The following is a 25,219-nucleotide window of genomic DNA, read 5'->3' on the forward strand; positions in this document are numbered from 1 at the left end:
TGTCTGCTCTCAGGTATGTGTGACCTCACCAAGTGATCCCTTAGGTTTGGAGGGCGCTTAAAAATTAAGGTAGGGGGTTCTTTAAAGATGGTTTTTAATTTGGGGTCAGACTCGACTATATGCCAGTGCTTGCGGATTATCCTTTTAAACTCAAACCCCATGGGTGAGTACTTGGTGACGCAGAAGGGGGAGTTGGCCTTTTTAGTTTTGGCTTTGGGTTGTAGGCATTCATCCTGTGAAGTGGTGCTGATGCGATCAGCAGCCACATCAATCCATTCTTTTTTGCATCCCCTGTCACAAAATCTATTGGTCAAGTCCGCAGCTTGTATGTTGTAAAGAGTGTCTGAGCTTCAAATCCTCCTAGCATGATGAAATTGACTAATAGGGAGCCTCTTGATGAGATGTGTGGGATGGAATCTATCTCCTCGGAGTAAAGTATTCCTATCAGTGGGTTTACGGAATAGATCGGTATGTACAGTATTGCCTTCTTCGATAACCAGAACATCTAAAAAACGAATGCGTGTATGGTTAGATTCAAGAGTAAAACTTAAACGTTCACTAGCAGAGTTCAAATATTGGTGAAATTCTCCAAGGGTCTCTGCAGTGCCTGTCCAAATAAAGAAAAGGTCATCAATATAGCGTTGATATGTAAGGATATTAGAGAAATACGGGTTGACATGCGGATTCAAAACAAAACGATTCTCAAAGAAAGAATGTAGAGATTGGCATAATTGGGGGCCATGGTGCTACCCATAGCTGTGCCCTTCATTTGTAAAAAATACTCATTCTTAAACAGAAAGTAATTAGTAGGCAGTACAAGTTCAGTAAGATCGGTGATACATGTAATACTGGGTTTCATAGTGGGAGTTCTTTGACTCAGAAAAAAGCTAACAGCCTCTATACCACCACTGTGTGGGATATTGGTGTAAAGGCTGGCAACATCCAACGTGACCAGAAGAGATTCTATGGTGGGTAAGTCAATGGCCTTTAGTTTACTGATAAAATCAATGGAATATCTGGTATATGAAGGAAGAGAGCTCGCCCATGGTTTTAGACAATGGTCAACAAAAGTAGAGACATTGGTAGTCAGTGATCCGATGCTGCTGACAATAGGTCTCCCCAAAAGAGGGGTAGTCCGAGATTTGTGAACCTTAGGGAGAGTATAAATGACCTGAATAACAGGAAAATCATTTTTCATGAATTCATATTCATTTTTACTCAGTTCACCATTGTCTAACCAACCTTTCAGTTTCTCATGGACAACAGCCCTACATTTACTGGTAGGGTCAGAAGGAGGTTTTTGATAAAAAAGTGTTATCATTTAATTGTCTCCTGATTTCATAATCATAATCAGAGAGATTCTGAATAACAATAGCCCCACCCTTGTCTGCAGGGCTGTATTGTCATTACATAGTTCAGCAAGGGCCTCCCTTTCAATTTTGGACATATTATTATACACCTTGTATTCCCTCTTATTTTTTTCAACCAAACGACAATATGTGTCCAGGGAAGCATTCCTATTCTTAGGGGGAATGTGTGTAGACTTCTTTCTAAATGGTGTAATAGGTCTTCTCACAGAGTTATTAATGGGTGGGGCCACGTGACCATTCTCATTTTCATTAACATTCGCAATGTCACGTACAATTTCTAGTGACCCAGTTTCATTGGAATGGAAGAGTTCTCTTAGTCTTAATGTCCGAAAGAATTTTTGAAGGTCTATAATCGTCTCAAAGTCATTGGTAGATGTAGAAGGCGCAAAGGATAGCCCTTTACTAAGGGCAGAAGTGCATGCACGTTTCAGTCAAAGGTTCGGTAGAAAAGTTAATTACCGTACTTTGCTCCTGGTGTTGTACTCTCGCCCTCTTTCGTATCCCTCTTCTGCATCGTTTGTGGGGCGGTGGGTACGTCGCGTGGAGTTCCCTAAAAAAGACGCACCGCGCCTTGATTGGTTGCTGGAGTCGGAATCGAAAGAAGAAGAAGAGGGCCATCCCGGAAGGAGACCTTGATGGCATTCTATTCTTTGGCCATCTTGTAATTGTTGAACTGGATCTCGTGTTGCTTTCCTCCAGAAATAAACGTTTTCTTGCTTATAATCCTTTGTGTCTCTTGCAAATTTCTAAAAGAAAAAAAAGTCACACAGTAAAAAAAAAAAAGCCCACAGTTAGACATTGGTTGAGTCGAGAAGTCAGTCTGGATGATGTGTCCCAGTTAGTTACAGCTACTCTGACCCTTTCCAGTCTGGTCTGAAATCTCAGGTGATCCGCATGATGGAAGATGAAGTTCCGGAGTTTTGTCAGAGGGATGGTGGGGACAGTTATCACTGTCGTCCTTGGAGACAGTACCGCCAACTGAGGCAGTCGTAAATCTCCTGCCATTGTCACTTGTTAGAAAGGGCCTAAGTCATACTGCTGCTGAACATCTTCCGCAGAAACTGTGGCTGGCAGTGTTAACAGAACAGAAAGTCTTGCTTTTCATAAGAGAGTAATGTTTAAACAAATACATGTGTGAAACATAGCGATATAGGAGTGAAATATATCTCACTAATTCACTTTTATTTTGTTACAGAGTCTTTGTATTTTGTGGCAGTTTACTGGAGGCAGTTTTACCCAGCGAGCATTTGAAAGCTAACATTGAGATTGGGAGGAAATGGAGGCTCACGGTCTGGTTGTTTCCAGGACGATAGGGGACAGGACTGGGGAGGGAAAAGCCAGCGGAAACTTGGGGAACACCCTGAAGATCCTGGGGCGCTTCGATGAAGCGGTGGTGTGCTGTCAGCGACACCTGGACATCTCTCAAGAGCAGGGGGACAAGGTGAATATGGAATAATAAAAACGATGAAATATTAATGAAAAACAATGTATATTTAATAGATGTTTACTCTCACACAAGAAATACAGGAAACGGCTCCAGTGTGTGTTTAATTCTTGTGTGTTTGTGTGCATGTGTTTGTGTGTGTGTGTATGTGTGTGTATGTGTATGTGTGTGTGTGAGTGTGTGTGTGTGTGTGTGTTTGCGTGTGTGTGTGTGTGTGTGTGTGTGTGTATGTGTGTGTGTGTGTGTGTGTGTATATATGTGTGTGTGTGTGTTCATGTATGTATGTGTGTGTTTGTTTGTGTGCTTGTGTGTGCATGCATGTGTGTGTGGGTGTGTACGTGTTTGCGTGTGTGTGTGTGTGCGTGTGTCTATGTGTGTGTGTGTGCGTGTGTGTGTGTATGTGTGCGTGTGTGTGTTTGCGTGTGTGTGTGTGTGTGTGTGTGTGCGTACGTGTTTGCGTGTGTGTGTGTGTGTGTGTGTATATATCCAGGTGGCAGAGGCCAGGGCGCTGTATAACCTGGGTAATGTGTTCCACGCCCGGGGCAAACAGCAGGCGTGGGGCTGTGCCCACGACCCGGGTGACCTGCCGCCCGACGTCAGGGACACCCTGAAGAGAGCCACCGCCTTCTACGAGTGAGTGCCCCTTCCCAGCATGCCCTGCCCTCCCTGCCCTGCCCTGCCCTGCCCTGCCCTGCCGTGGAACACCCTCAACGCACCACCGCTCTTCTCACACCCAATAATATTTACAGAGCACATAATACTGACAGCAGTGGCAACCAAACCTGTTCCTGGAGATATACCGTCCTGTCCGTATTCACTCCAACCCTAATGAAGCACACCTGATTCTACAGCTAGAGATCTACCGTCCTGTAGGTTTTCACTACGAACTCTAACAAAGCACACCTCATTCTACAGCTAGAGATCTACCGTCCTGTAGTTTTTCACTACAACCCTAACAAAGAACACCTCATTCAACAGCTAGAGATCTACCGTCCTGTAGGTTTTCACTCCAACCCCAACAAAGCGCACCTCATTCAACAGCAATAGCTCTTGTTCAGCTACTGATTAATAGAGTCAAGTGTGCCAAATTAGAGTTGAAATGCAAACCTACTGGATGGTAGATCTTCAGGAACAGGGTTGGTTATCACTGATTTAGGACATGCGTGCTACGCACATGCAAGGCTTGGCACCCGTAATATTTCCTACATGCATGCCACGCACACATACAAGCCTCACAACGTTTACTCACATTTATCATGCATGCCACACGCTCACATACCCATGACATTTCCACCGCGTAACATACAACCCTGCACACCGTGTAGCATTCACACTGCACGGAACTCAACGCACACAGACACCGAGAAGCACTGAACAGCTCGCAGCAGGCTTGTTCGTTCACACAGGAAAGATGAGCAACTGACCTTATGGAAGTTTGCACACCCTAAAAGTCAATGGGTTCAGAATCAAGTCCGTGTGTGAGTGTGTTTGAATGGCTTATGGCTGTGAATATTATTGTCGACATTTATGTCACTGGACAATACCAATACTGACAGGATGAGGGCGCTGTAAATAGAGATTGTTTAAGGCAGTGGTAACCAACCCTGTTCCCTGAGATCTACCATGCTGTAGGTTTTCATTTCAGCCCTAATTTGGCACACCTGACTCTACTAATGGGCAGCTCAACAAGGTTCCTAGCTGGTGAATGAAGTGTGCTTCGTCAGGGTAACAGTGAAAACCTACAGCCCAGTAGATCTCCCGGAACAGGGTTGGTTACCACTGACTCTTTCATTGTGGACGATCGGTTTATACTAGACCCTTGGAGAAATACTGCTTTGCTTCCTCTAATGTGTATAAAATCAGGGACAGTGTGCAGCTTTAAACATTTGTGGCATGTCTGTGATGCATTGTACGGAATTAGCCGACAGGCTCATTTACATTGGTAGAGACGAGTTTATGTTAAGTGATGTAATGTAATGTGTTAGTCATTCCTCCTGATTGGCTCATTGCCTGTCACATGTTCATCCACTGTGAACTGTTGTTTTTCCGTTGCGCGTGGTTGAGTGTAACGGCTCCTGGCTTCGTTAAGGTAGCGAGCTCCTCCAAATGAGCCCGGCTGTGCCCTGTAGTGATTGGCCCCGTGAGACCCCGCCCCGTTTAGCATGTTTAAATAAGCCAAACCGCTAATGATACTGCCAAAGAACTGAGACGTCAGAACGGATGAAAGTTTCTTTTAAATCTCAAATTAGAGCTACAAACCCCCTCTGGACAGATGACACAGAGCAGGCTTCCGCGAGGGATCTTAAAACCTCACCTATTTTAAACATTCATAAACTTAGCAAGTATTCTTTGACAGGTGAATCACAGAGCAATTTTTCGTTAATGTATGTAAATTTATGTTAATGTTAGATAAGATGAATTTAATTATTACTTTGCACGGTTAGCAGTAAAGGCAGAAGCTCTGGGGATTTTTCAAGACTAGGCTTGATACGGTGTTAGAAAGTATCTAGTCTGTAGGTAATCAGAGCACTAATTTACTCAGGAAAATGGCGAGCATTGTTGGGCTGAATGGCCTGTTCTCGTCATTATGTTCTGTTCTGTTATGGTTAATTAAAGCAGTTTACCCACCCATTTGTTTACTGAAAACCTGCCATGCCTGTAACAAATCACATTATTATAAGAAACAATCTTTCATGATTGCTGAGTGAAATGCACTATTTAAAAAATGTGTGTATAAACAAAACTTGAAAAGATATATTTTTAAATGTATTCAAAACAGTTTCTACAATGTACACACCACACATGAGAGGGTAAAATGGTAGGTTTTTGGGTAGCATAAATGGTACCTTATTTTAAATAATGGGGTGTTTATACATTATTATCAATCACTGGTGTTTAATGTGGAACAATAGTGAAGCTCCCTTTTTGTGATGTGATAAAACACTTGCATGTCAGCTGCCATATGATGTGAAAGGAGTGAAAGAGACATTAGAAAGTCCCGGTGTAAATATTCCCTCTGACTGTCCCGTATTCCCAAGTCCAGGAATTATTCGCCTGACGCTGATGTAGCTTTAAGCCCAAGGGTTTGTGTGGACAGACGGAAGGATCTCCCAGACCCTGCTTTTATAAGGGTCTGATTTAGGATGCAGGGATACATACGTAACGCCTCTTCCTCTCTCTCTGCGCCCCGCAGGATGAACCTGTCATTGGTCAAGGAGCTGGGCGACCGGGCCGCTCAGGGGAGGGCCTACGGGAACCTGGGGAACGCCCACTACCTGCTGGGAAACTTCATTGAGGCCATCAAGTTCCACCAGGAGGTATGGCTCCCTCTGGTGGGAGAAGCATTGAATTGCAATGACCCAGAAGTCAGCCTATTTTCTTTCACAAATGCTCACTTTAAAGCCAGTATTGCCTTATAATAATGTCAGGATCACTCATGGCCAATACCGTAGGGAGTAATGTATGAACATATATAAACTCCATAATTTATAGGGCATAATGTACATGTTACTCAGATAACCGGTAAAGCTACGCTACGCTAATTGTTGATATGTTATGATTTAAACAGCAGTTTATCTACTGTTTCATTTCCATTCATATGTCAGTTTGTGAATTATGATTGTTTTATGTATTAAAATGAATGTATGAATGTTTCTATGGGGATTAAAGAGGACATCGAATGTACTTGTAAGGACATTGGTGAGAGGATAGCAGAGCTATGTATCTTTACCATTTCCAGAGACTTGCCATAGCCAAAGAATTTGGTGACAAAGCAGCGGAACGCAGAGCATACAGTAACCTAGGCAACGCCCTCATATTCCTGGGGCAGTTCAAGACCGCTACTGAATATTACAGGTATGTAAATTAGGCAAGCTAAAAGACTCTAATGCTCCATAATGAGGTCTTGCTTTCTCAAAAGAATGTTTAATAGCTTAATCTCTTTCCTTTCAATTGCAAATGTGATCTTAGCACTGCAATTTATGCTGCAATTCCAATTTTAGTAATGAGATTCATCCAAGGGATACATTTGCTTTCAGAGTTATTTACAAATGTGAATGAGGAACCCTTTCCCAATTTTTTATTTTTTTATTTATTTAGCCTTTATTTACCCAGGGTAGGTTCACTGAGCACAGATGCTGTTTTGCAGGAACGCCCTGCTTCACATTCATACACATTCACACCCGGGAGCTGCCCAAGACAACCACAATCCTCTATTGTTGGCCCCTGAGCAGCTCCACTGGAGGGAGAGAACATTATTTAGCCAATTAAATCAGGGGATGATTGGGTGGCAAGTTTTGCGAGAGCCAGATCTGGGATTTTAGCCAGGACACTGGGGAACCCCCTACTCTTTGCGAATAGTGTCATGGGATTTTCAATGACCACAGTGAGTCAGGACCTCGGTTTAACGTCTCATCTGAAAGACGGCATCTCCTACAGCACAGTGTCCCCGTCACTGCACTGGGGCATTGGGGTTTATTTGACCAGAGGGAAGATTGCCCCCTGCTGGCCCACCAAAACCACTTTCAGCAGCAACTCAGTATTCTCTGGTGGTCTCCCATCCAAGTACTAACCAAGCCCACACTTGCTTAGCTTCAGCCAGTCGGCAGGAGCAGAGTGCGTGGTGGTATGGCTGCTGGCAATTCCCACAATGCACCTTGCTCTTTTTTTTTCTTTCTTTCTCTCTTTCTTTCTTTCTTTCTGTTTTTCTCCTGGTCTCTGTCTGTATCCTTCTTCCTGCGTGCAGAAAAACGCTGCAGCTGTCCCACCAGCTGAAGGACCGAGCGATGGAGGCTCAGGCCTGCTACAGCCTGGGGAACACCTACACCCTCCTACAGCAGCACGACCGCGCCGTGGACCACCACCTCAAACACCTGCACATAGCCCAGGAGCTCAGAGACAGGTGTGTGTATGTCTGTGTGTGTGTGTGGGTGTGTGTGTGTGCGTGTGTGTGTGCGTGTGTGTGCGTGTGTGTGTGTGTGTGTGTGTGTACGTGTGTATGTGTGTGTGTGTGTGTTTGTGTGTATGTATGTTTGTGTGTGTGGTACATGTGTTTGTGTGTGTGTGTGTGTGTTTTGAGAGTGATATGTTGTGTGCTCGTTGGTGTTGGACTCTAGTAGAGGAGAGTGATATGTTGTGTGATCGTTGGACTCTAGTAGAGGAGAGTGATATGTTGTGTGCTCGTTGGTGTTGGACTCTAGTAGGGGAGAGTGATATGTTGTGTGATCATTGGACTCTAGTAGAGGAGAGTGATATTTTGTGTGCTCGTTGGACTCCAGTAGAGGAGAGTGATATGTTGTGTGATCGTTGGTGTTGGCAGGATTGGGGAAGGCCGTGCTTGCTGGAGCCTGGGAAATGCTTACATGTCTCTGGGGAACCACAGGCAGGCGCTGCACTACACCCGAAAACACCTGGACATTTCCCGAGAGGTAAGAGCGAGAGCCCCCAAACTCTGAGCGTCCCCCACAAAACCGTTCCATGCCCCACCCCGTCTTTCCATCCCCCCTACCACACCCTGCCCTGCCCCTCTGCCACACCCTGCCCAGCCCTGTCTGGACCTGCCCCGCCCTGCCCTGTCTTGCCCTCCTGCTTGCCACACCCTGCCCTGCCCCCCTGCTGTACCTTGCCCAGCCCTGTCTGGACCTGCCCTGCCCTGCCGTGTCTTGCCCTGGCCCCCTACCACACCCTGTCTCGACCTGCCCCGCCCAGCCACACCCTGCCCTGCCCTGCCCTGTCTTGCCCTCCCCCCTGCCACACCCTGTCCGTTCTCTTGCACACGACTGCAAACTCACCACACTCACGGTAAACTGCACAAAGCCAATCGGCTGGAACCAAAGCCCAGCGTAGACCCCTGAAAAGCGCTCACGGGGCGACGGCTCTCCCCCCCCCCCCCAGATCGGGGACCGAAGCGGCGAGCTGACCGCCCGCGTGAACGTGAAGCGGCTGATGGAGTCGCTGGGGGCGGCCGAGGGCGACCTCTCACCCTGCGGGTCGGAGTTCGAAGTGCAAGGTCAGTACGCGCCGTGGAACCAATCACAGCCGGCGGCGACGGGGTAGGACCAAAGTTCCTTTCTGTGCAGGGGCTCGCGCCCGAAAGTCAAAGGGGTGTTACGGAAGTCTCCACCAGCAGTGTCGGCGAGACTGGCCACCTGACCTGAAGACCCTCGGGCTCACCCCGTTAGAAACACCAATCAGCAGAACCCCCAGGTTCACATCCCAGGTGGGCTGTCACAGCTGTGACTTTGAACCGCTCATTTGGCACAATTTGCCTGAACTAATCCTCGGCTGGTTTAGTGGATAAAATGTATTTAAAAATGACGTTGCTCTGGGTGAGAGTGCTTCCGAAGCGAATAATGTAATTGTCGCACGCCGGGTGACACCCCCGGGAGGGACAGAACAGCTGGATGCTGGGAGATGTAGTAATTCCGGTCTTCACCATTGTTTTCTTTTTGAGAGAGCGAGTTTTGTACAAATGAACAAACGCAGGTCTTCGCCTTTCGCCCACATGGATTTTGGTGGAGGGGTGTCCCCAGAAGGGACATGTGACCCGGAACACTGCTGAGGATCACCAGTGTGTGTGAGTGAGCCCTGAAGTGCAATACAGACCCCCCCTCCACCATATTTTTGTCCATCCCTACCCACAATATAGACAGACAGGATAAACCCAATGCGATTGAGTTCAATTAAAAATTGAGTAGCATCAGATAAAGGATTAAGACAATGAGCACAGTAGGACTCATAAGCTTATTCATTATAAACTTCAGCCCCAGGCAATTCACATTATTTAAGCTACGCGTGTCCTAAGGCTTTAAGACTTAAACAGAACCTACGCTGAAGCCACCACGCTGTCTTTGTCTTGCACAAGGGAGCGTTTGTCATCTTCTGCATAGCTGTTCACCCTCAGCTGGAACCCCTTTCCCATAATGCAGTGCGCAGCCGGACCTGTGAATGTGTCTTTATTTATAGGCCCCGGGCGTCATCGCCCTGCTCAGTGTGGTCATGAACACATGATGAGAGCAGGACTCCTGCAGAGCTGGGTGTGTGTGTGTGTGTGTGTGTGTGTGTGTGTGTGTGTGTGTGTGTGTGTGTGTGTGTGTGTGAGTGAGAGAGAGTGTGTGTGTGTGAGAGAGAGAGAGTGTGTGTGTGTGTGTGTGGGTATGTGTGAGAGAGGGAGTGTGTGTGTATGTGTGCGATTGTGTGTGTGTGTGTGAATGAGAGAGAGTGTGTGTGTCTGTGTTTGTGTGTGTGGGTGTGAGTGTATGTGTGTGAGAGTGTTTGTGTGTGTGTACATGTGTGTGTGTGCATGTGTGAAAGGTCAGTTGTTGGTTGAGGTCGTTGTCTGTTCACAGCATGCAGGATGACCTTTCTAGTTTATCAGTGGGCTATTATTTAATGTGCGGCAACCCTGTATACTATTCAGTTTCCCTGTGGGTTTACCCTGGGGCATAACAGCTGGTCATCACCATGAATGCCCTCTGACCCTCACAACCATGTTCTCAAAAAACATATATATATATATATATATATATATATATATATATATATATATATAAATTCCCCATAAGCAAAGTGTTGAGAATACAATCGCAGTACAGTATGAAATGGTACGATGTGTTCAGTGAAAGCGTGGTCATGTGTGAGCTCTCCGGCTTGGTGGGGAAAACATTTTAACGTACGCTTCTGCTCGTCAACCTGGCTAAAGAGTAAATCAAATGCGCAAGCTGGCTTTTTATCATGAACTAGTGTCTTTTATTCTGTGCCTTAACATATGTAATTGTTGTGTCATTTTTTTGTTGCGGTTTTTGAATTGCAAGTGGTTTTTGAATGGCAAATGTTTTTTTTTTTAGTATCAAAGCACTTTCTAAGAAAGTTATCCCACCCATATGGAAGAAAACTCCTGTCTCCTTTTTTTATGAAATGTATTAAAACAGGCTGCCTGAATTGTTGCTTCTTCTTACCTTACCTTCTTACCTGTTGTTGTTGTTGTTGTTATTGTTGTTCTTCTTCTACTTTCTCTTATTCTTCTTCTGCCCGTTTCTCCCTTGCAGGAGCCCGACCGAAGTCCAGCCAGAGGAGCCGCAGGGACAGTGTTGATCTGTGCAAGAGCCGTTGGGAGAAGGTAACCCCTCGGCCCGTCCCAAACAGAAAGGCACTGAGCGGTTTTGGGTGTGGTCCTCTCGGTCACATGCTGCTTCGCAGTTCACAGCCCGGGACATTACTGAATGCGTCTGTGAACCGTACTTTCTCAGGGGCAGAATGGACACGGATGCCAGGACGTGGATGCCCAGTCAAGAGGAGCCAGGGGTCAGTTGGCCTGCCCTATCAGAAGGAAGGGCCATGCCGACAGCCAATCAGATGGAAGGAGGTGGCTAGATTGGCAGGACTCCCCAGTTGACACTGAAGACATTACAGTACAAGTGACCCATCCGGTGAGCATCGTGTGTGTGTGTGTGTGTGTGTGTGTGTGTGTGCATGTGTGTGTGTGTGTGCGTGTGCGTGCGTGTGTGTGTGTGTATGTGAGTGTGTGTGTGTGCACGTGTGTGTGTGCATGTATGTATGCTGTGTATGTTTGTGTATGTGTGTGTGTGTGCATGCATGTATGTATGTTGTGTAAGTGTGTGTGTGTATGTATGTGTGTGTGTGTGTGTGTGCGTGCGTGCGTGTGTGTGTATGTGAGTGTGTGTGTGTGTGTGTGTGCAACTGAATTTAGACATGAACTAATTAGACGCAATGAAATGTACCTAAAGGCCTTTAAAAACACAATTACTCAACTCTCCAGTGAGCAAGTTGCAGAACAGCAGTAATAATGCTCTCTTTTCATAATGAATAAGGTTATTCATTGAATTAAGCATGAGTTTGCTCGCGGTCCAAGCTCCTGATCCTAAAAGAGCAGTGCTTCACAGTTCTGCGGGTAGAACTTTCATTTCTCCTCCACTTCAAGACGACACGCGCGTAATGTGTGCGGCTCAAAAAACAACAACGGCTCATTTATGACCCCACAACACAGGAGCACCATGCTTTTCCCCCTGCAGAAACCGGGCATGGCCCTCTGCAGGGCTGACTATTCCGTTAACTATCTCCCGGATTCAGTGGGATCTGGAGTGCATCGTGTCATCCGCTTAGCTCTAGGAGCTTCTGATTGGCCGGGCTGCTGATCAGGGGAGTGGTGATTGGGCTGACAGTACGGGTATGGAGCGGGTAATGATATTTAACGGCCAGTAAGCTCACGGCCGTGGTGTTCTTCACCGATAATCCCACCTCTTCCTGGTTTGGACTCCACCTCTGTTCTGAAAGATCTGGAGAGAAAGCATGACATAGGGCCAGCACGTGTAAAAAAGTATTATAGCACAAATGGCACTGCCAGAGAAGAGAAGTCTTGCTTTGAAAGTTAATCGCTGGTGACAGGAAGCTGGCCAAAGGAAGTGAGGAAGAGTAGAATGTATATGGCTGACTGTGATGGATTGGGCTCGGGAGAGCCGCTGTCCGTCTGACGGTAGTTGTGTGATGTTGTATTAAAAGGAACGGGTCTGTGTCTGGGAGAGCTACGGGTTTGAATCCTGGATGAGGCACTAGGGTTACAGTATTGGAATTATCCCGCGATATACTGAAACTACGTCAACTTTTTTCATAATATAATTGAAATACATTCATACACTCAATACATCATCTGTTACATATTGGAGTTTGTGAAAACGGCAATGATTTGTATATTTCCCTATATATTGTAGCATTGCCATATATTTATGGTCTATTTTTATTTTGATATATTTTCAGTATATTGTGTTGAAGACAGTATAGAGTGTGTTGCTCAACCAATGCTTTAGTATCATGCTCTGTACATGGATAAATTATGAATGAATATTAATGCAGCGGCCTGGTCTTCTCCGTTGGGGGAGGGGGAGGGGCCAGGAAGAGGGGTAGGGGGAGGAGCCAGGGGTACGGACAGGAATGTCAGCGTGATAGTGTCACACACCCCCAGGACCACGGGTTTGGGAGAAAGAGTTCCGGTTTCTGTGGCGACTCTGATGTAAGCAGAGAAGAGCCCCTGTCTCCTCCCTCTCTCCCTCTCTCTCCCTCTCTCTCCCCCTGTGTCTCCCTCCCTCTTTCTCCGGGGGGTTAATGGAGCAGTACGAGCAGTATTATGATGCAGACAGAGGGGAGGGCGGTGGGAGAGAGAGAGAGTGAGAAGGACACAAGGCGTGCTCTGTTTCTGCGGGAGAGACCGAGCGGGATGTTTGCTGGCACCGGGACCGGCTCCAGAGGACGGTAAGACGGCGGGAATTCTGGCATGCGCCGCATCGCTATGGTTACGTGTGCGTTTTTCCGGGGCTCTCCTTCCTACCCCAGTCCTGATTTGGGGGTGGGGGGGGGGGGGGTCTGATGGATGAGCGGGTGGGAGGGGGGCAGCTCAACACTCCTGCCCCACTCCCACCCATTTCTCCAGAACTCCTCTTTCTATAATGCACCCCCTTTCCCACAGAGGTCCTGCAGGAATAGGGGAGAGAGAGATGGAGGGGAGCGGGGGCATGGGGGTTCGAGTTGGGAGAGGGGCTGCCGCTTGTGAGAACGTCCACTTCCCCTGCGGAAAGTCGTGGGAACAACATTGTGTCACGTGACTTCATTTTTCACAAAGCGTCTTGCTTACACATTTCAAAGCGTGTTTCCGACGTACAGTAAGATCCGTTTGTCCTTTAAAGTTTGTGCGTTTATGCGTACGCATGAAACAGTGGCCGCAGTCAGTGCATAATGCAAGTGCACGCTTGTGTTTGTCATGTTACTCTTAACTCAATTAGCATTGCTGACCTACATCGCGATTGCGTCTGTTATTCTGTGTAAGTGTCAGAGACACTTATTTAGCTTCTGAGTCTGTTGCTTGCTCAGCTAAGGAGAAGCTTTCTGTTTTTCTTGACAACTGAAAAACGCTAAAAACAAAAAATCTGAGGATGAAAGAACGGGCTCTGTAGGAAGGTCTGGTTCATCACATGAGCCACATGAGCCACCGTGACTAATTCATTCATTTGAACGATTTCTTAACTGCGGCTAAGAGTGGTAAACTGAAAATGCTTGAATGTCCCCAAATTATGGAAGACCTAAAAGCCATATAAATGGACAGACTTGACCAAATACTCCTCATCACATCGCCTCATTTTCATTGGTCATGTGCCGTAAGGAGTTGGTGAATGAAGCCGATTGGATGTTGATTTCTGGTCTGTGACATCGCTCAGCAGCCGAACCTTTTTGTTCACAGACAGAGATGAGCTTCCTTTAATTAAGTCTTCATGCTGCTCCATGTTGGGTCATATGATTTGGGCTTTTCTTGGGAGATCCCACTGTACATTGTCTGACAACAGTGGGCAATTATTCTCAGGGGGCAATGTGACTTCTCATACATCCAGGATCTACATCGGTGCAAAGCACACTGTATTAGCCTGGTGCATATGGAATGTTTCTTGTGGCTATGCTATCGTCATACAGGTAGATAATGCCCCCCCCCCCTTGCCCCCAGGACCTACTAGATAAACCTCAGAGACCTGTTTTTGATTGTACCACACTATTTTCAATGTCATTTGAATCTTTGAATTTGAACCCCTATGCTAACATCGTACAGGTAGATAATGCCCCCACCCCCCCCCCCCCCCCCCAGGACCTACTAGATAAACCTCAGAGACCTGTTTTTAATTGTACCAACCCCCAACTCAATTTCATTATCGGGCAAAGTTAACCTGCGTAACTGAGGGTAACGGAGGGGTTTCAGAGAGAGCAACTGTTTAGAAACGCTTCACGGCATGATGGAAGTGAGACAGAGGGAGTAAATCTGAAGAAGAAGAAAAAAAGGAGTGAATTTGAGGACAAGGAACTGTTTGTAAACTGGGGAGGCAGGGGTCATGACCCGTGCGACACTGATGCTGACACACACAGTTTATGGCCGCATTGTTTACGCATTAAAGCCCCCTCACTCGGAGAGTTGAGTAATTAAATAAGCATGGAAATGTAAACAGGAGACCGTAAAAGAAGCAGGGGCTTCTGGGTAGGGGGAGGACTGGCATTTCTCTGACCTGTCTGTGCTGATTCTTTTTTTCAGAAGCTAGGCCGTGGTCCCTCGGGCGAGGACTGCTTCTTCGACCTGCTCAGCAAGTTCCAGAGCAGCCGCATGGACGACCAGCGCTGCCGCTTCGACGAGCCGCCGGACGGAGAGGAAGGTGCGGGTCCTCCCCGTCCCCACGCCCCCGCTCACTGACACGCTAGGCCCGCCCGCCCGCTAATTCGGCTAGTCTGCCTCCTGGATCCATATATTTAGATCTATCTATCTATCTATCTATCTATCTACTTTACTCAAAAACCTTTTGTAAACAAAAGTAATAGTTTGTGGTGACATTTTTAAATAGTGAGATAGTTTGAGGTGAGACATTTGAATCGTTTGATAGTCTGAGGTGAGAGTTTTGAATAGTTTTAGGTTAGAGGTGAGAGTTTTGAATAGTTTGACAGTTTGAGGTGAGAGTTTTGAAAAGTTCGACAGTTTGTGGTGAGAGTTTGGTATAGTTTGACAGTTTGAGGTGAGAGTTTTGTACAGTTTGACAGTTTGAGGTGAGAGTTTGGTGTAGTTTGACAGTTTGTGGTGAGAGTTTGGTATAGTTTGACAGTTTGTGGTGAGAGTTTGGTATAGTTTGACAGTTTGAGGTGAGAGTTTTGTACAGTTTGACAGTTTGAGGTGAGAGTTTTGAATAGTTTGACAGTTTGTGGTGAGAGTTTGGTATAGTTTGACAGTTTGAGGTGAGAGTTTTGAATAGTTTGACAGTTTGAGGTGAGAGTTTGGTATAGTTTGACAGTTTGAGGTGAGAGTTTTGAATAGTTGAGGTTTGAGGTGAGAGTTTTGTATAGTTTGACAGTTTAAGGTGAGAGTTTGGTACAGTTTGACAGTTTGAGGTGAGAGTTTTGTACAGTTTGACAGTTTGAGGTGAGAGTTTTGAATAGTTTGACAGTTTGAGGTGAGAGTTTTGTACAGTTTGACAGTTTGAGGTGAGAGTTTTGTATAGTTTGACAGTTTGTGGTGAGAGTTTTGTACAGTTTGACAGTTTGAGGTGAGAGTTTTGTACAGTTTGACAGTTTGTGGTGAGAGTTTTGTACAGTTTGACAGTTTGAGGTGAGAGTTTGGTGTAGTTTGACAGTTTGAGGAGAGAGTTTGGTATAGTTTGAGGTGAGAGTTTTGAATAGTTTGACAGTTTAAGGTGAGAGTTTTGTACAGTTTGACAGTTTGAGGTGAGAGTTTTGCCATGGGCCCTCTCCGCAGACCCCTGCTCCCTCCTGATGTCCCCCCAGGCGGAGGAGCTCTTTGACCTGATCGCCAGCTCCCAGAGCCGCCGGCTGGACGACCAGCGGGTGAGCGTGGGTGACCTGCCGGGCCTGCGCATCACCCAAAACAACCTGGGCCACCTGTGTGGAGACGCCGAGCTCCAGGAGCCCGGGGACGACTTCTTCAACATGCTCATTAAGTGCCAGGTGAGAGAGCTTAGCGCTTGGGCTAACCAACAGATAACTATCAGTGCCAGGTGAGAGAGCTTAGCGCTTGGGCTAACCAACAGATAACTATCAGTGCCAGGTGAGAGAGCTTAGCGCTTGGGCTAACCAACAGATAACTATCAGTGCCAGGTGAGAGAGCTTAGCGCTTGGGCTAACCAACAGATAACTATCAGTTCCACGAGAAAGAGCTTAGCGCTTGGGCTAACCAACAGATAACTATCAGTTCCACGAGAAAGAGCTTAGCGCTTGGGCTAACCAACAGATAACTATCAGTTCCACGAGAAAGAGCTTAGCGCTTGGGCTAACCAACAAATAACTATCAGTGCCAGGAGAGAGAGCTTAGCGCTTGGGCTAACCAACAGATAACTATAAGTGCCAGGTGAGAGAGCTTAGCGCTTGGGCTAACCAACAGATAACTATCAGTGCCAGGTGAGAGAGCTTAGCGCTTGGGCTAACCAACAGATAACTATCAGTGCCAGGTGAGAGAGCTTAGCGCTTGGGCTAACCAACAGATAACTATCAGTGCCAGGTGAGAGAGCTTAGCGCTTGGGCTAACCAACAGATAACTATCAGTGCCAGGTGAGAGAGCTTAGCGCTTGGGCTAACCAACAGATAACTATCAGTGCCAGGAGAGAGAGCTTAGCGCTTGGGCTAACCAACAGATAACTATCAGTGCCAGGTGAGAGAGCTTAGCGCTTGGGCTAACCAACAGATAACTATCAGTGCCAGGTGAGAGAGCTTAGCGCTTGGGCTAACCAACAGATAACTATCAGTGCCAGGTGAGAGAGCTTAGCGCTTGGGCTAACCAACAGATAACTATCAGTGCCAGGAGAGAGAGCTTAGCGCTTGGGCTAACCAACAGATAACTATCAGTGCCAGGAGAAAGAGCTTAGCGCTTGGGCTAACCAACAGATAACTATCAGTTCCAGGAGAGAGAGCTTAGCGCTTGGGCTAACCAACAGATAACTATCAGTTCCAGGAGAGAGAGCTTAGCGCTTGGGCTAACCAACAGATAACTATCAGTGCCAGGTGAGAGAGCTTAGCTCTTGGGCTAACCAACAGATAACTATCAGTGCCAGGAGAAAGAGCTTAGCGCTTGGGCTAACCAACAGATAACTATCAGTTCCAGGAGAGAGAGCTTAGCGCTTGGGCTAACCAACAGATAACTATCAGTGCCAGGAGAGAGAGCTTAGCGCTTGGGCTAACCAACAGATAACTATCAGTGCCAGGAGAGAGAGCTTAGCGCTTGGGCTAACCAACAGATAACTATCAGTGCCAGGTGAGAGAGCTTAGCGCTTGGGCTAACCAACAAATAACTATCAGTGCCAGGAGAAAGAGCTTAGCGCTTGGGCTAACCAACAGATAACTATCAGTGCCAGGAGAAAGAGCTTAGCGCTTGGGCTAACCAACAGATAACTATCAGTGCCAGGTGAGAGAGCTTAGCTCTTGGGCTAACCAACAGATAACTATAAGTGCCAGGAGAGAGAGCTTAGCGCTTGGGCTAACCAACAGATAACTATCAGTGCCAGGTGAGAGAGCTTAGCGCTTGGGCTAACCAACAGATAACTATCAGTGCCAGGAGAGAGAGCTTAGCGCTTGGGCTAACCAACAGATAACTATCAGTGCCAGGTGAGAGAGCTTAGCGCTTGGGCTAACCAACAAATAACTATAAGTGCCAGGTGAGAGAGCTTAGCGCTTGGGCTAACCAACAGATAACTATCAGTGCCAGGTGAGAGAGCTTAGCGCTTGGGCTAACCAACAAATAACTATCAGTGCCAGGTGAGAGAGCTTAGCGCTTGGGCTAACCAACAGATAACTATCAGTGCCAGGTGAGAGAGCTTAGCGCTTGGGCTAACCAACAAATAACTATAAGTGCCAGGTGAGAGAGCTTAGCGCTTGGGCTAACCAACAAATAACTATCAGTTCCAGGAGAGAGAGCTTAGCGCTTGGGCTAACCAACAAATAACTATCAGTGCCAGGTGAGAGAGCTTAGCGCTTGGGCTAACCAACAGATAACTATCAGTGCCAGGTGAGAGAGCTTAGCGCTTGGGCTTACCAACAGATAACTATCAGTGCCAGGTGAGAGAGCTTAGCGCTTGGGCTTACCAACAAATAACTATCAGTGCCAGGAGAGAGAGCTTAGCGCTTGGGCTAACCAACAGATAACTATCAGTGCCAGGTGAGAGAGCTTAGCGCTTGGGCTTACCAACAAATAACTATAAGCACCAGGTGAGAGAGCTTAGCGCTTGGGCTAACCAACAAATAACTATCAGTGCCAGGAGAGAGAGCTTAATGCTTGGGCTAACCGATAAATACCTACTTTTCAAATGTCAGAATTGTATAAACAGAGAAAGACAATTTGATATCTATATTTGGCGTGTAGCACGACACAACTGAAATTAGTTTTTAAATGTGCAACCCTGCTTGCAGAACAGCGCCCCCCTCTGGCCAGCGGAGGACCCACAGTCACATTGCGCGGTTCACAGTTTCCTCCTCTGACTCAGTGTCTGTGTGAACCTGATTGGTCTGCAGAGCGTAAAGAAGCAACAGCTGACATAACGTGCTTCAGAGGACAGCTTCTGAACGAACAGAGAAGACTGCAGTGAGGAGCCTGACTCAGAAGTGCTGTTGGGCTTCCACATTTGGATATCTCAAAAATGCTGTCTGACAATAGGGCCCTGTAATTCTCTGAGCTCTAAAATGGACAGGTGTGCACGTTCCAGAACTTAAGGATTGTGCGAATGGACACGCCATTCATTTTAATGCTTTAGTTCTCACTTTAATCAAACATCTACAAATAAATACCATTTTAAAGACTAAAAAAAATTAGTACAGAGGATATAATTTGGTGGGGGAAGATCTTTGTCAGCCTACGTATGTCAGTATTTTGGCTTTGTGTGTGGTTGTCATGGTACATTAGCTTAGTACTCTCCTTGCGGTTCATTGTGAAATGCTCATTTCTTTTTTTATGAGATAACACAAACCCACAAGCTCACATTGATTTGCAAGATACACTAGTGATACTCTTTCATGGAACTGGGAGCCATGAATGCCCTAAATTACACAAACTTCACCATTACACAATTCACCCCAGTGCACAATTCACCAGTACACAATTCAGCATCACACAATTCACCAATAGACAATTCACCCCAGTACACAATTCAACAGTACATAATTCAGCATTACACAATTCACCAGTACACAATTCAGCATCACACAATTCACCAATAGACAATTCACCCCAGTACACAATTCAACAGTACATAATTCAGCATTACACAATTCACCAGTACACAATTCAGCATCACACAAATCACCATTACACAGTTCACCCCAGTACACAATTCACCAGTACACAATTCAGCATCACACAGTTCACCATTACACAGTTCACCCCAGTACACAAATCACCAGTACCCCATCGCATCACCACACCCTTCCCCTGCCTCACCCGTCTCTCCCTCGTCCCCCAGTCCTCCCGGATCGATGACCAGCGGTGCTCGCCGCCTGGCCCGGGCCCCCTGGCGCCGACGATGCCGGACGAAGACTTTTTCAGCCTGATCCAGAGGGTCCAGGCCAAGCGCATGGACGAGCAGCGGGTCCACCTCCACGCCGAGGAGCGGGACGGGCCAGAACCAGCGCCTCCATCCGGGGACTCCAGCTAAACCTGCCCAGGACACGCCCCCCCATCCCCAAGCCCCGCCTTCTCACCTCCAATATGTACATATTCACACGAGAACGCTGTGAGCTACTTCGCTCGGATCAGGTAAGAGGAGGCCGAGCTCCGGCCTGGGTTCGATCTCAGCCACGCAGCGCTGCCAGGAAGCTCCGCCCATTTCCTGAAACAGGAAACGCAGGAATCGCCATCCCGGCCGCGTGTCCCGCCGCGGCGAAGCCTGGGAGGCAAAGTTTTCAAGAACCGTCCGGGATGAATCAGGGGCCATAATCATTAAGATTCAAATGAAGAGTGTTCTTAACTGTGGACTTAAACAGCAAGAGAGAAAAAAAAAACATGCATAAATTTTGCACTTAAGATATTAGTTTGAACTTTGCTAAGGGTAGATTTGTTGCAAAAATCCCAAGTGACTTTTTTCTATATGTTTTATTTAAATTGACTTTCAATTCTATTTAGGGTTTAAGCAAAAGAGATGCAAATAGCAGGACTAATTCAGACTTTTATTAATATTTTTTCTTAAAAAGCAATTCAGACATAAGAGGGTCTGAATCACAGATGTACTAATTATGAGTACTTTATCATTTTCACCTCCAGCTGTTTAAAAAATGTTATTGATGGGTTTCTTATCAACCATTATTTTTTTGTCTAAGTTTGTTGGGTTATATTCAAAATTAGTGGTATTTAGAAGAATGGTACTGATATAAAATATATATTTTAACAGATATTATGAATATTGAAGATCTGTTGACAGAATTGGGGGTATTTTAATTGCAGTATTACTCAGAATAAACACCTTAGATGCCTTTCCTACATGCACTACATTTTCAAGATCCCTACTATCATTAAGTCAACTTTCCAGTCCAAAGTCATTTCCAGTCCAAGACACTATTCTACATAAAGGAGTGCGCATTTTATATAAGTGTTACTTGCCGAGTAAACTAAAATTGAGAACGAGAGAATATATGGGGAGGGATTAAATTAACATAACCAAAACAAACATGTGAGTCTGATCTGTTTAGCTCATAGTTCAAAAATAAACTCATATTGAACCTATTTGAGCCAATATGGAAACTGTTTAAAGAGGATTTGGTCTGAAATGCAGACAGGACTCAGACAAGGGCAGAAACTAGCAGAGGACCTACCCCGTTATAGGAGGGCAAGTCTGCGTTTTCAGATCACCACCTCTAGGGGTCAAAAGTGCCACCGCAATCTTTTTTGTTTTTTCCCGTATTTACACAAGGGCGGCACAGTGGTGCAGTGTTTAGTGTAGTGGGGTAGCGCCTCACAGCAAGAAGGTCATGGGTTTGAATCCGGCTTGGGGCCTTTCTGTGTGGAGTTTGCGTGTTCTCCCCGTGTCCGTGTGGGTTTCCTCCGGGTACTCCGGTTTCCTCCCACAGTCCAAAGACATGCTGGTTAGGCTAATTGGAGACTCTAAATTGCCCATAGGTATGAGTGTGTGAGTGAATGGTGTGTGTGCCCTGCAGTGTATGGCCTGTCCATTTGTGTAATCCTGCCTCTCAAAAAATGCATGCTGGGATGGGCTCCAGCACCCCCCAGGATGGGCGGGTATAAATAATGGATGGATGTATTTACACGCTAGTGAAAGTACAGCTTTAACTGATGTGCTCATTTCCTGTGGTGAAGGCAAGTCACAATCATTCCACTTGCCTGGGTTTATGGCTTCATGCAAACGAAAACACTTAAGACAGAAACATGTACTGTATGAGCCCAAATCAGACTACAGTATAAACACTGACTTTATTAAGGCCATTTTGAGGCTGTGAGTTCATCTGAAGCTGTCATTAGAGCAAGGAGAATTCTACTAAATCAGTGGTAACTCCTGCCGTTGACTGTTTGGCATAGACTGTCGAACAAACATGGACCGAGTCACTGTGACATCACTCGTTGACTCTCCACGGCCTGACTGAAAAGCAAAGAAGGGTGCCTCAGTGCGAACAGGATAAAACTGGGCTAACTTCAATGCAGTTCAAGGCACTCTCGTTGGAGGAAGGAATGAGTTTTTAAAAAATCACGGCCTGGTGAAGGCTGATGTGGCCCGAAATGCGTTGGCGTTAGACTTTAATTCTTCATTCCAGTTGAATAAAAACTCATTCCTTCCTCCATCGAGAGTGCCTTTAACTGTATTGAAGTAAGCCCAGTTTTATACTGCTTGCACTGAGGCACCCAACTTTGCTCCCTTCAAGCTATCTCTGCCCTTTTGTTCAGTGAGCACCTTGTTGGTTCGTCCTGATCTCCGGAGCTTGCAGATATTTTTATACTTGAGCACCCAGTGATTGTTCTGTTTTTCTAACTGAAAAGCACTTTGAGGCCTGGGAAGTGCGGTCTGTGGGGGGCCGCCATGTGCCAGAGACTGCGCAAGAGGTCATGCCCATATAAGGGGGAACCGTATATGGGCATGAAGCGCGTGAGATGCAACGACTCGGCAGTGACGCCAACTGTCCCTGTTTCGTCCACAAAATATTACATTCTCGTTCACAACAACCTAACAAGTCCGCACACATGGAGACAGTATATGTATTGTTACCCTTGACTTGTATTGAAACAGGTGGCTGAATCAGCTACACTGGAGCCATCCGCACTGGCGCTAGTGAGCAAACGTCTCTCAACAAGACCAGGAAGTGAGCTTCAAAAATCCAGCCCGGTTTTGGCCACTTGCTGTACAGTTATTGACACTCTCGCCCAGTATTCTGATTCATACTTAAAGAACAAAAATAAATATGAAAGTGCAACGTGATCTCAAAACACCCCAAACTAAAGAAGTTCAAACAGCAGCTATGCACACAAGATAAGTGCAGTATACATATAATTGAAATGGCTATTGTTTAGCTTCATCAATATTTCATAAGCATGGGTAGGGCCTTCATAACATTCTTGTGTTTAGTTTTTTTCACACTGTAAGCTCATACAGTGTTTAACAGCGGCTGGGACAGAGACATGACGTAGTTCAATAGTTTTTGTCATAGTTTCTAACAGTCTTTACATGTCAATTTGTTTTGTCGTCAGAAAACTTAAATTGATTATTCATTTTCCGAGGCTTTTTAATGTCGACTCCCCTGGGAGGGAGATGCGGCAGTTCCGGGGAACACCGTTGGTTGCCGCATGGAGATCAAATAAACGGACACCTTCACCCGTCCCCCTCACGGGTTCTGGACAAAAACAATAAACTAAAACAAACAAACAAAAAATTAATAAAATAAATAAATAAATATAAAAGAAAGCAAAACGAAGCGGCAGCTTCTCAGCTCACCGCTCACCGTGTTTTCTTTCTTTGTGCCGTGAGCTCCGACAAACAGGAACTGCAAAGTGAACCCCTCTCTCGGTATGTGCTCCTGGCCTTGGCCCCGTGCCATGGAGAGGAACACACCTTTAAGCACCTGGGCTGATCAACTAGTGCAACCCAGGTGCGTGTGCTCACCCAATGCAGCAGTCATACTCAACAGCTCTCTGTGCCTTAGGAGAACCTAACGAAGGTGCACTTCATTTCCGGTTGAACCTCAGCAGTAATAGTTGCTGAATTCATTTTGGAATGCTATCTCTGTCTTTGCACCTCAGACTACCGAAGGTGCGGAGCGATCGACACTTTTTCCTACCTCCAAACCATTTATCATTGTGAAACTCAGATGGAATTTACAATATGATTTTTGGCTGGACCGCAACAGCGGGGCCAGCCTTACAAACGCGAATGTCTGTGACTGAGTCACTGGGTGCTGAAGTTACGCCATTGGTCGGCCGATCCAGCCATATGCTAGGTTTTGACCTGGTCTCGTTCGTATAGCCATAGCCTTTGCGTCTCCTCTTCAGAGCGAACCTCCATTCAAGTCAAGTGCTTTACTAAAACCTTAAAAACAGGGCCCGGGTTCGATTTTGAATCTAACTCCCGTATGTACATATGCAGTGTTTTGTATTCATCCGTTTCCTTCACTGTGCTTTTTAATAAAGTTTTTGATTCCGAAGTGATTTGCTGCTGTCCTTTGTATGATGAACATGACCCCTGGCCTGGGTGCGCCGTGTCACTGATAAAAAACACAGAACACACCCCCAAGCGCATCTTTAATTTCAGATTCTGTTCAGCCAGGTGTAGGTGGACTTCAATGAGAGATTTCCTCAATAAATCCATTCAATTGATCACTTGAAAAATATAAATTAATAAATCAAATTTGTCAAAAGTTATTATGCAGGTATGTAGTTTCGATGTTAGCACCATTTCAAGTGGGCAACCATTAAAAATAATAATGTACATGCAGTATCTATTGATAACTTTTCATTGTAGCAGAAAATGTCATTCATATTTATATTTTATATATTATCACATTATACTTATGACTGGTTGTATGAAACATAGGTTTAGCATTTACACAGTGATCATACTATAGGTTAGTATTACATCAAGTATACTGTGCAAAGCACATGGCATCAAACTGATGCATTATGACAAATTATCAAAGATTATTTTAAAATGAGTATTATTGCAGATTGATGGTCTCCTGTATCAGTTGGAACTGTAGGTAAGGTGCAGGGTACATTATCTGTTTGTAAAATATATGTGTAAGACCAGCGTTGCTGCCGTTGGCTGCAGGTAAGCCTTTTAGGGATTCCAGTGAGTCACAGCCTGTTGGTGAGGTTGGAGGTCTCGGTTAGCTGTGAAATCCGACACACCTTATATCTAAATGCCAGTATTTACACTCCGTACATTTCCCCATGCTTTGAGTCACTGCAACTACCTGTCTGTGCGGCTCTGCGTGAGACGGCAAGATTAAGTCCCTGTGTTCAGCTTAATCTTTTGAGCATGGGTGTGTGTGTGTGTGTGTGTGTGTGGTGTCTGTGTGTGTGTGGTGTCTGTGTGTGTGTGTGTGTGTGTGTGTGTGTGTGGGTATGTGTGGGTGTGTGGGTATGCCTGTGCATGTATGTGTGTGTGTGTGTACGTGTATGTGGGTGTGTCTATGCATATGTGTCTGTGTGTGTGTTTATGTGGGTGTGTCTGTGCGTGTGTGTGTGTTTGTGCATGCGTGTCTGTGTGTGTGTTTACGTGGGTGTGTCTGTGCGTGTGTGTGTGTTTGTGCATGGGTGTCTGTGTGTGTGTATGCGGGTGTGTCTGTGTGTGTCTGTTTGCACTCGCATCTGTATGTGTTTGTATTAATTTTATCTTGTACACACGAATGCACATGAGTGTATGTGAATGCGTGCATGAGA

The 25,219-nt window shown here is 46.0% G+C and overlaps 1 protein-coding gene across 2 annotated transcripts in view; it reads left to right on the forward strand.

Annotated features, from left to right (window-relative positions):
* gpsm1b (G protein signaling modulator 1b) overlaps positions 1-20,829 on the forward strand; it is a 35,344-nt gene extending 14,515 nt beyond the window's left edge. Inside the window, exons 3-14 of one of the 2 annotated variants that reach the window (XM_035390916.1) lie at positions 2,676-2,811; positions 3,305-3,447; positions 6,008-6,131; positions 6,554-6,669; positions 7,559-7,714; positions 8,132-8,240; positions 8,707-8,821; positions 10,860-10,930; positions 11,061-11,240; positions 14,894-15,011; positions 16,100-16,308; positions 19,806-20,829. In XM_035390916.1, the coding sequence (XP_035246807.1) occupies positions 2,676-2,811; positions 3,305-3,447; positions 6,008-6,131; positions 6,554-6,669; positions 7,559-7,714; positions 8,132-8,240; positions 8,707-8,821; positions 10,860-10,930; positions 11,061-11,240; positions 14,894-15,011; positions 16,100-16,308; positions 19,806-19,997 (1,669 nt within the window). In that variant the 3' untranslated portion in view covers positions 19,998-20,829. Of the gene's footprint in view, positions 1-2,675; positions 2,812-3,304; positions 3,448-6,007; positions 6,132-6,553; positions 6,670-7,558; positions 7,715-8,131; positions 8,241-8,706; positions 8,822-10,859; positions 10,931-11,060; positions 11,241-14,893; positions 15,012-16,099; positions 16,309-19,805 lie in introns of those variants that run through there. The other variant, XM_035390917.1, reaches the window with a different exon arrangement.
* The last annotated feature ends 4,390 nt before the right edge of the window (positions 20,830-25,219 follow it).

The sequence above is a fragment of the Anguilla anguilla genome, chromosome 14, assembly GCF_013347855.1.
Source record: "Anguilla anguilla isolate fAngAng1 chromosome 14, fAngAng1.pri, whole genome shotgun sequence".
In the NCBI taxonomy this organism is placed as follows: Eukaryota; Metazoa; Chordata; class Actinopteri; order Anguilliformes; family Anguillidae; genus Anguilla; species Anguilla anguilla.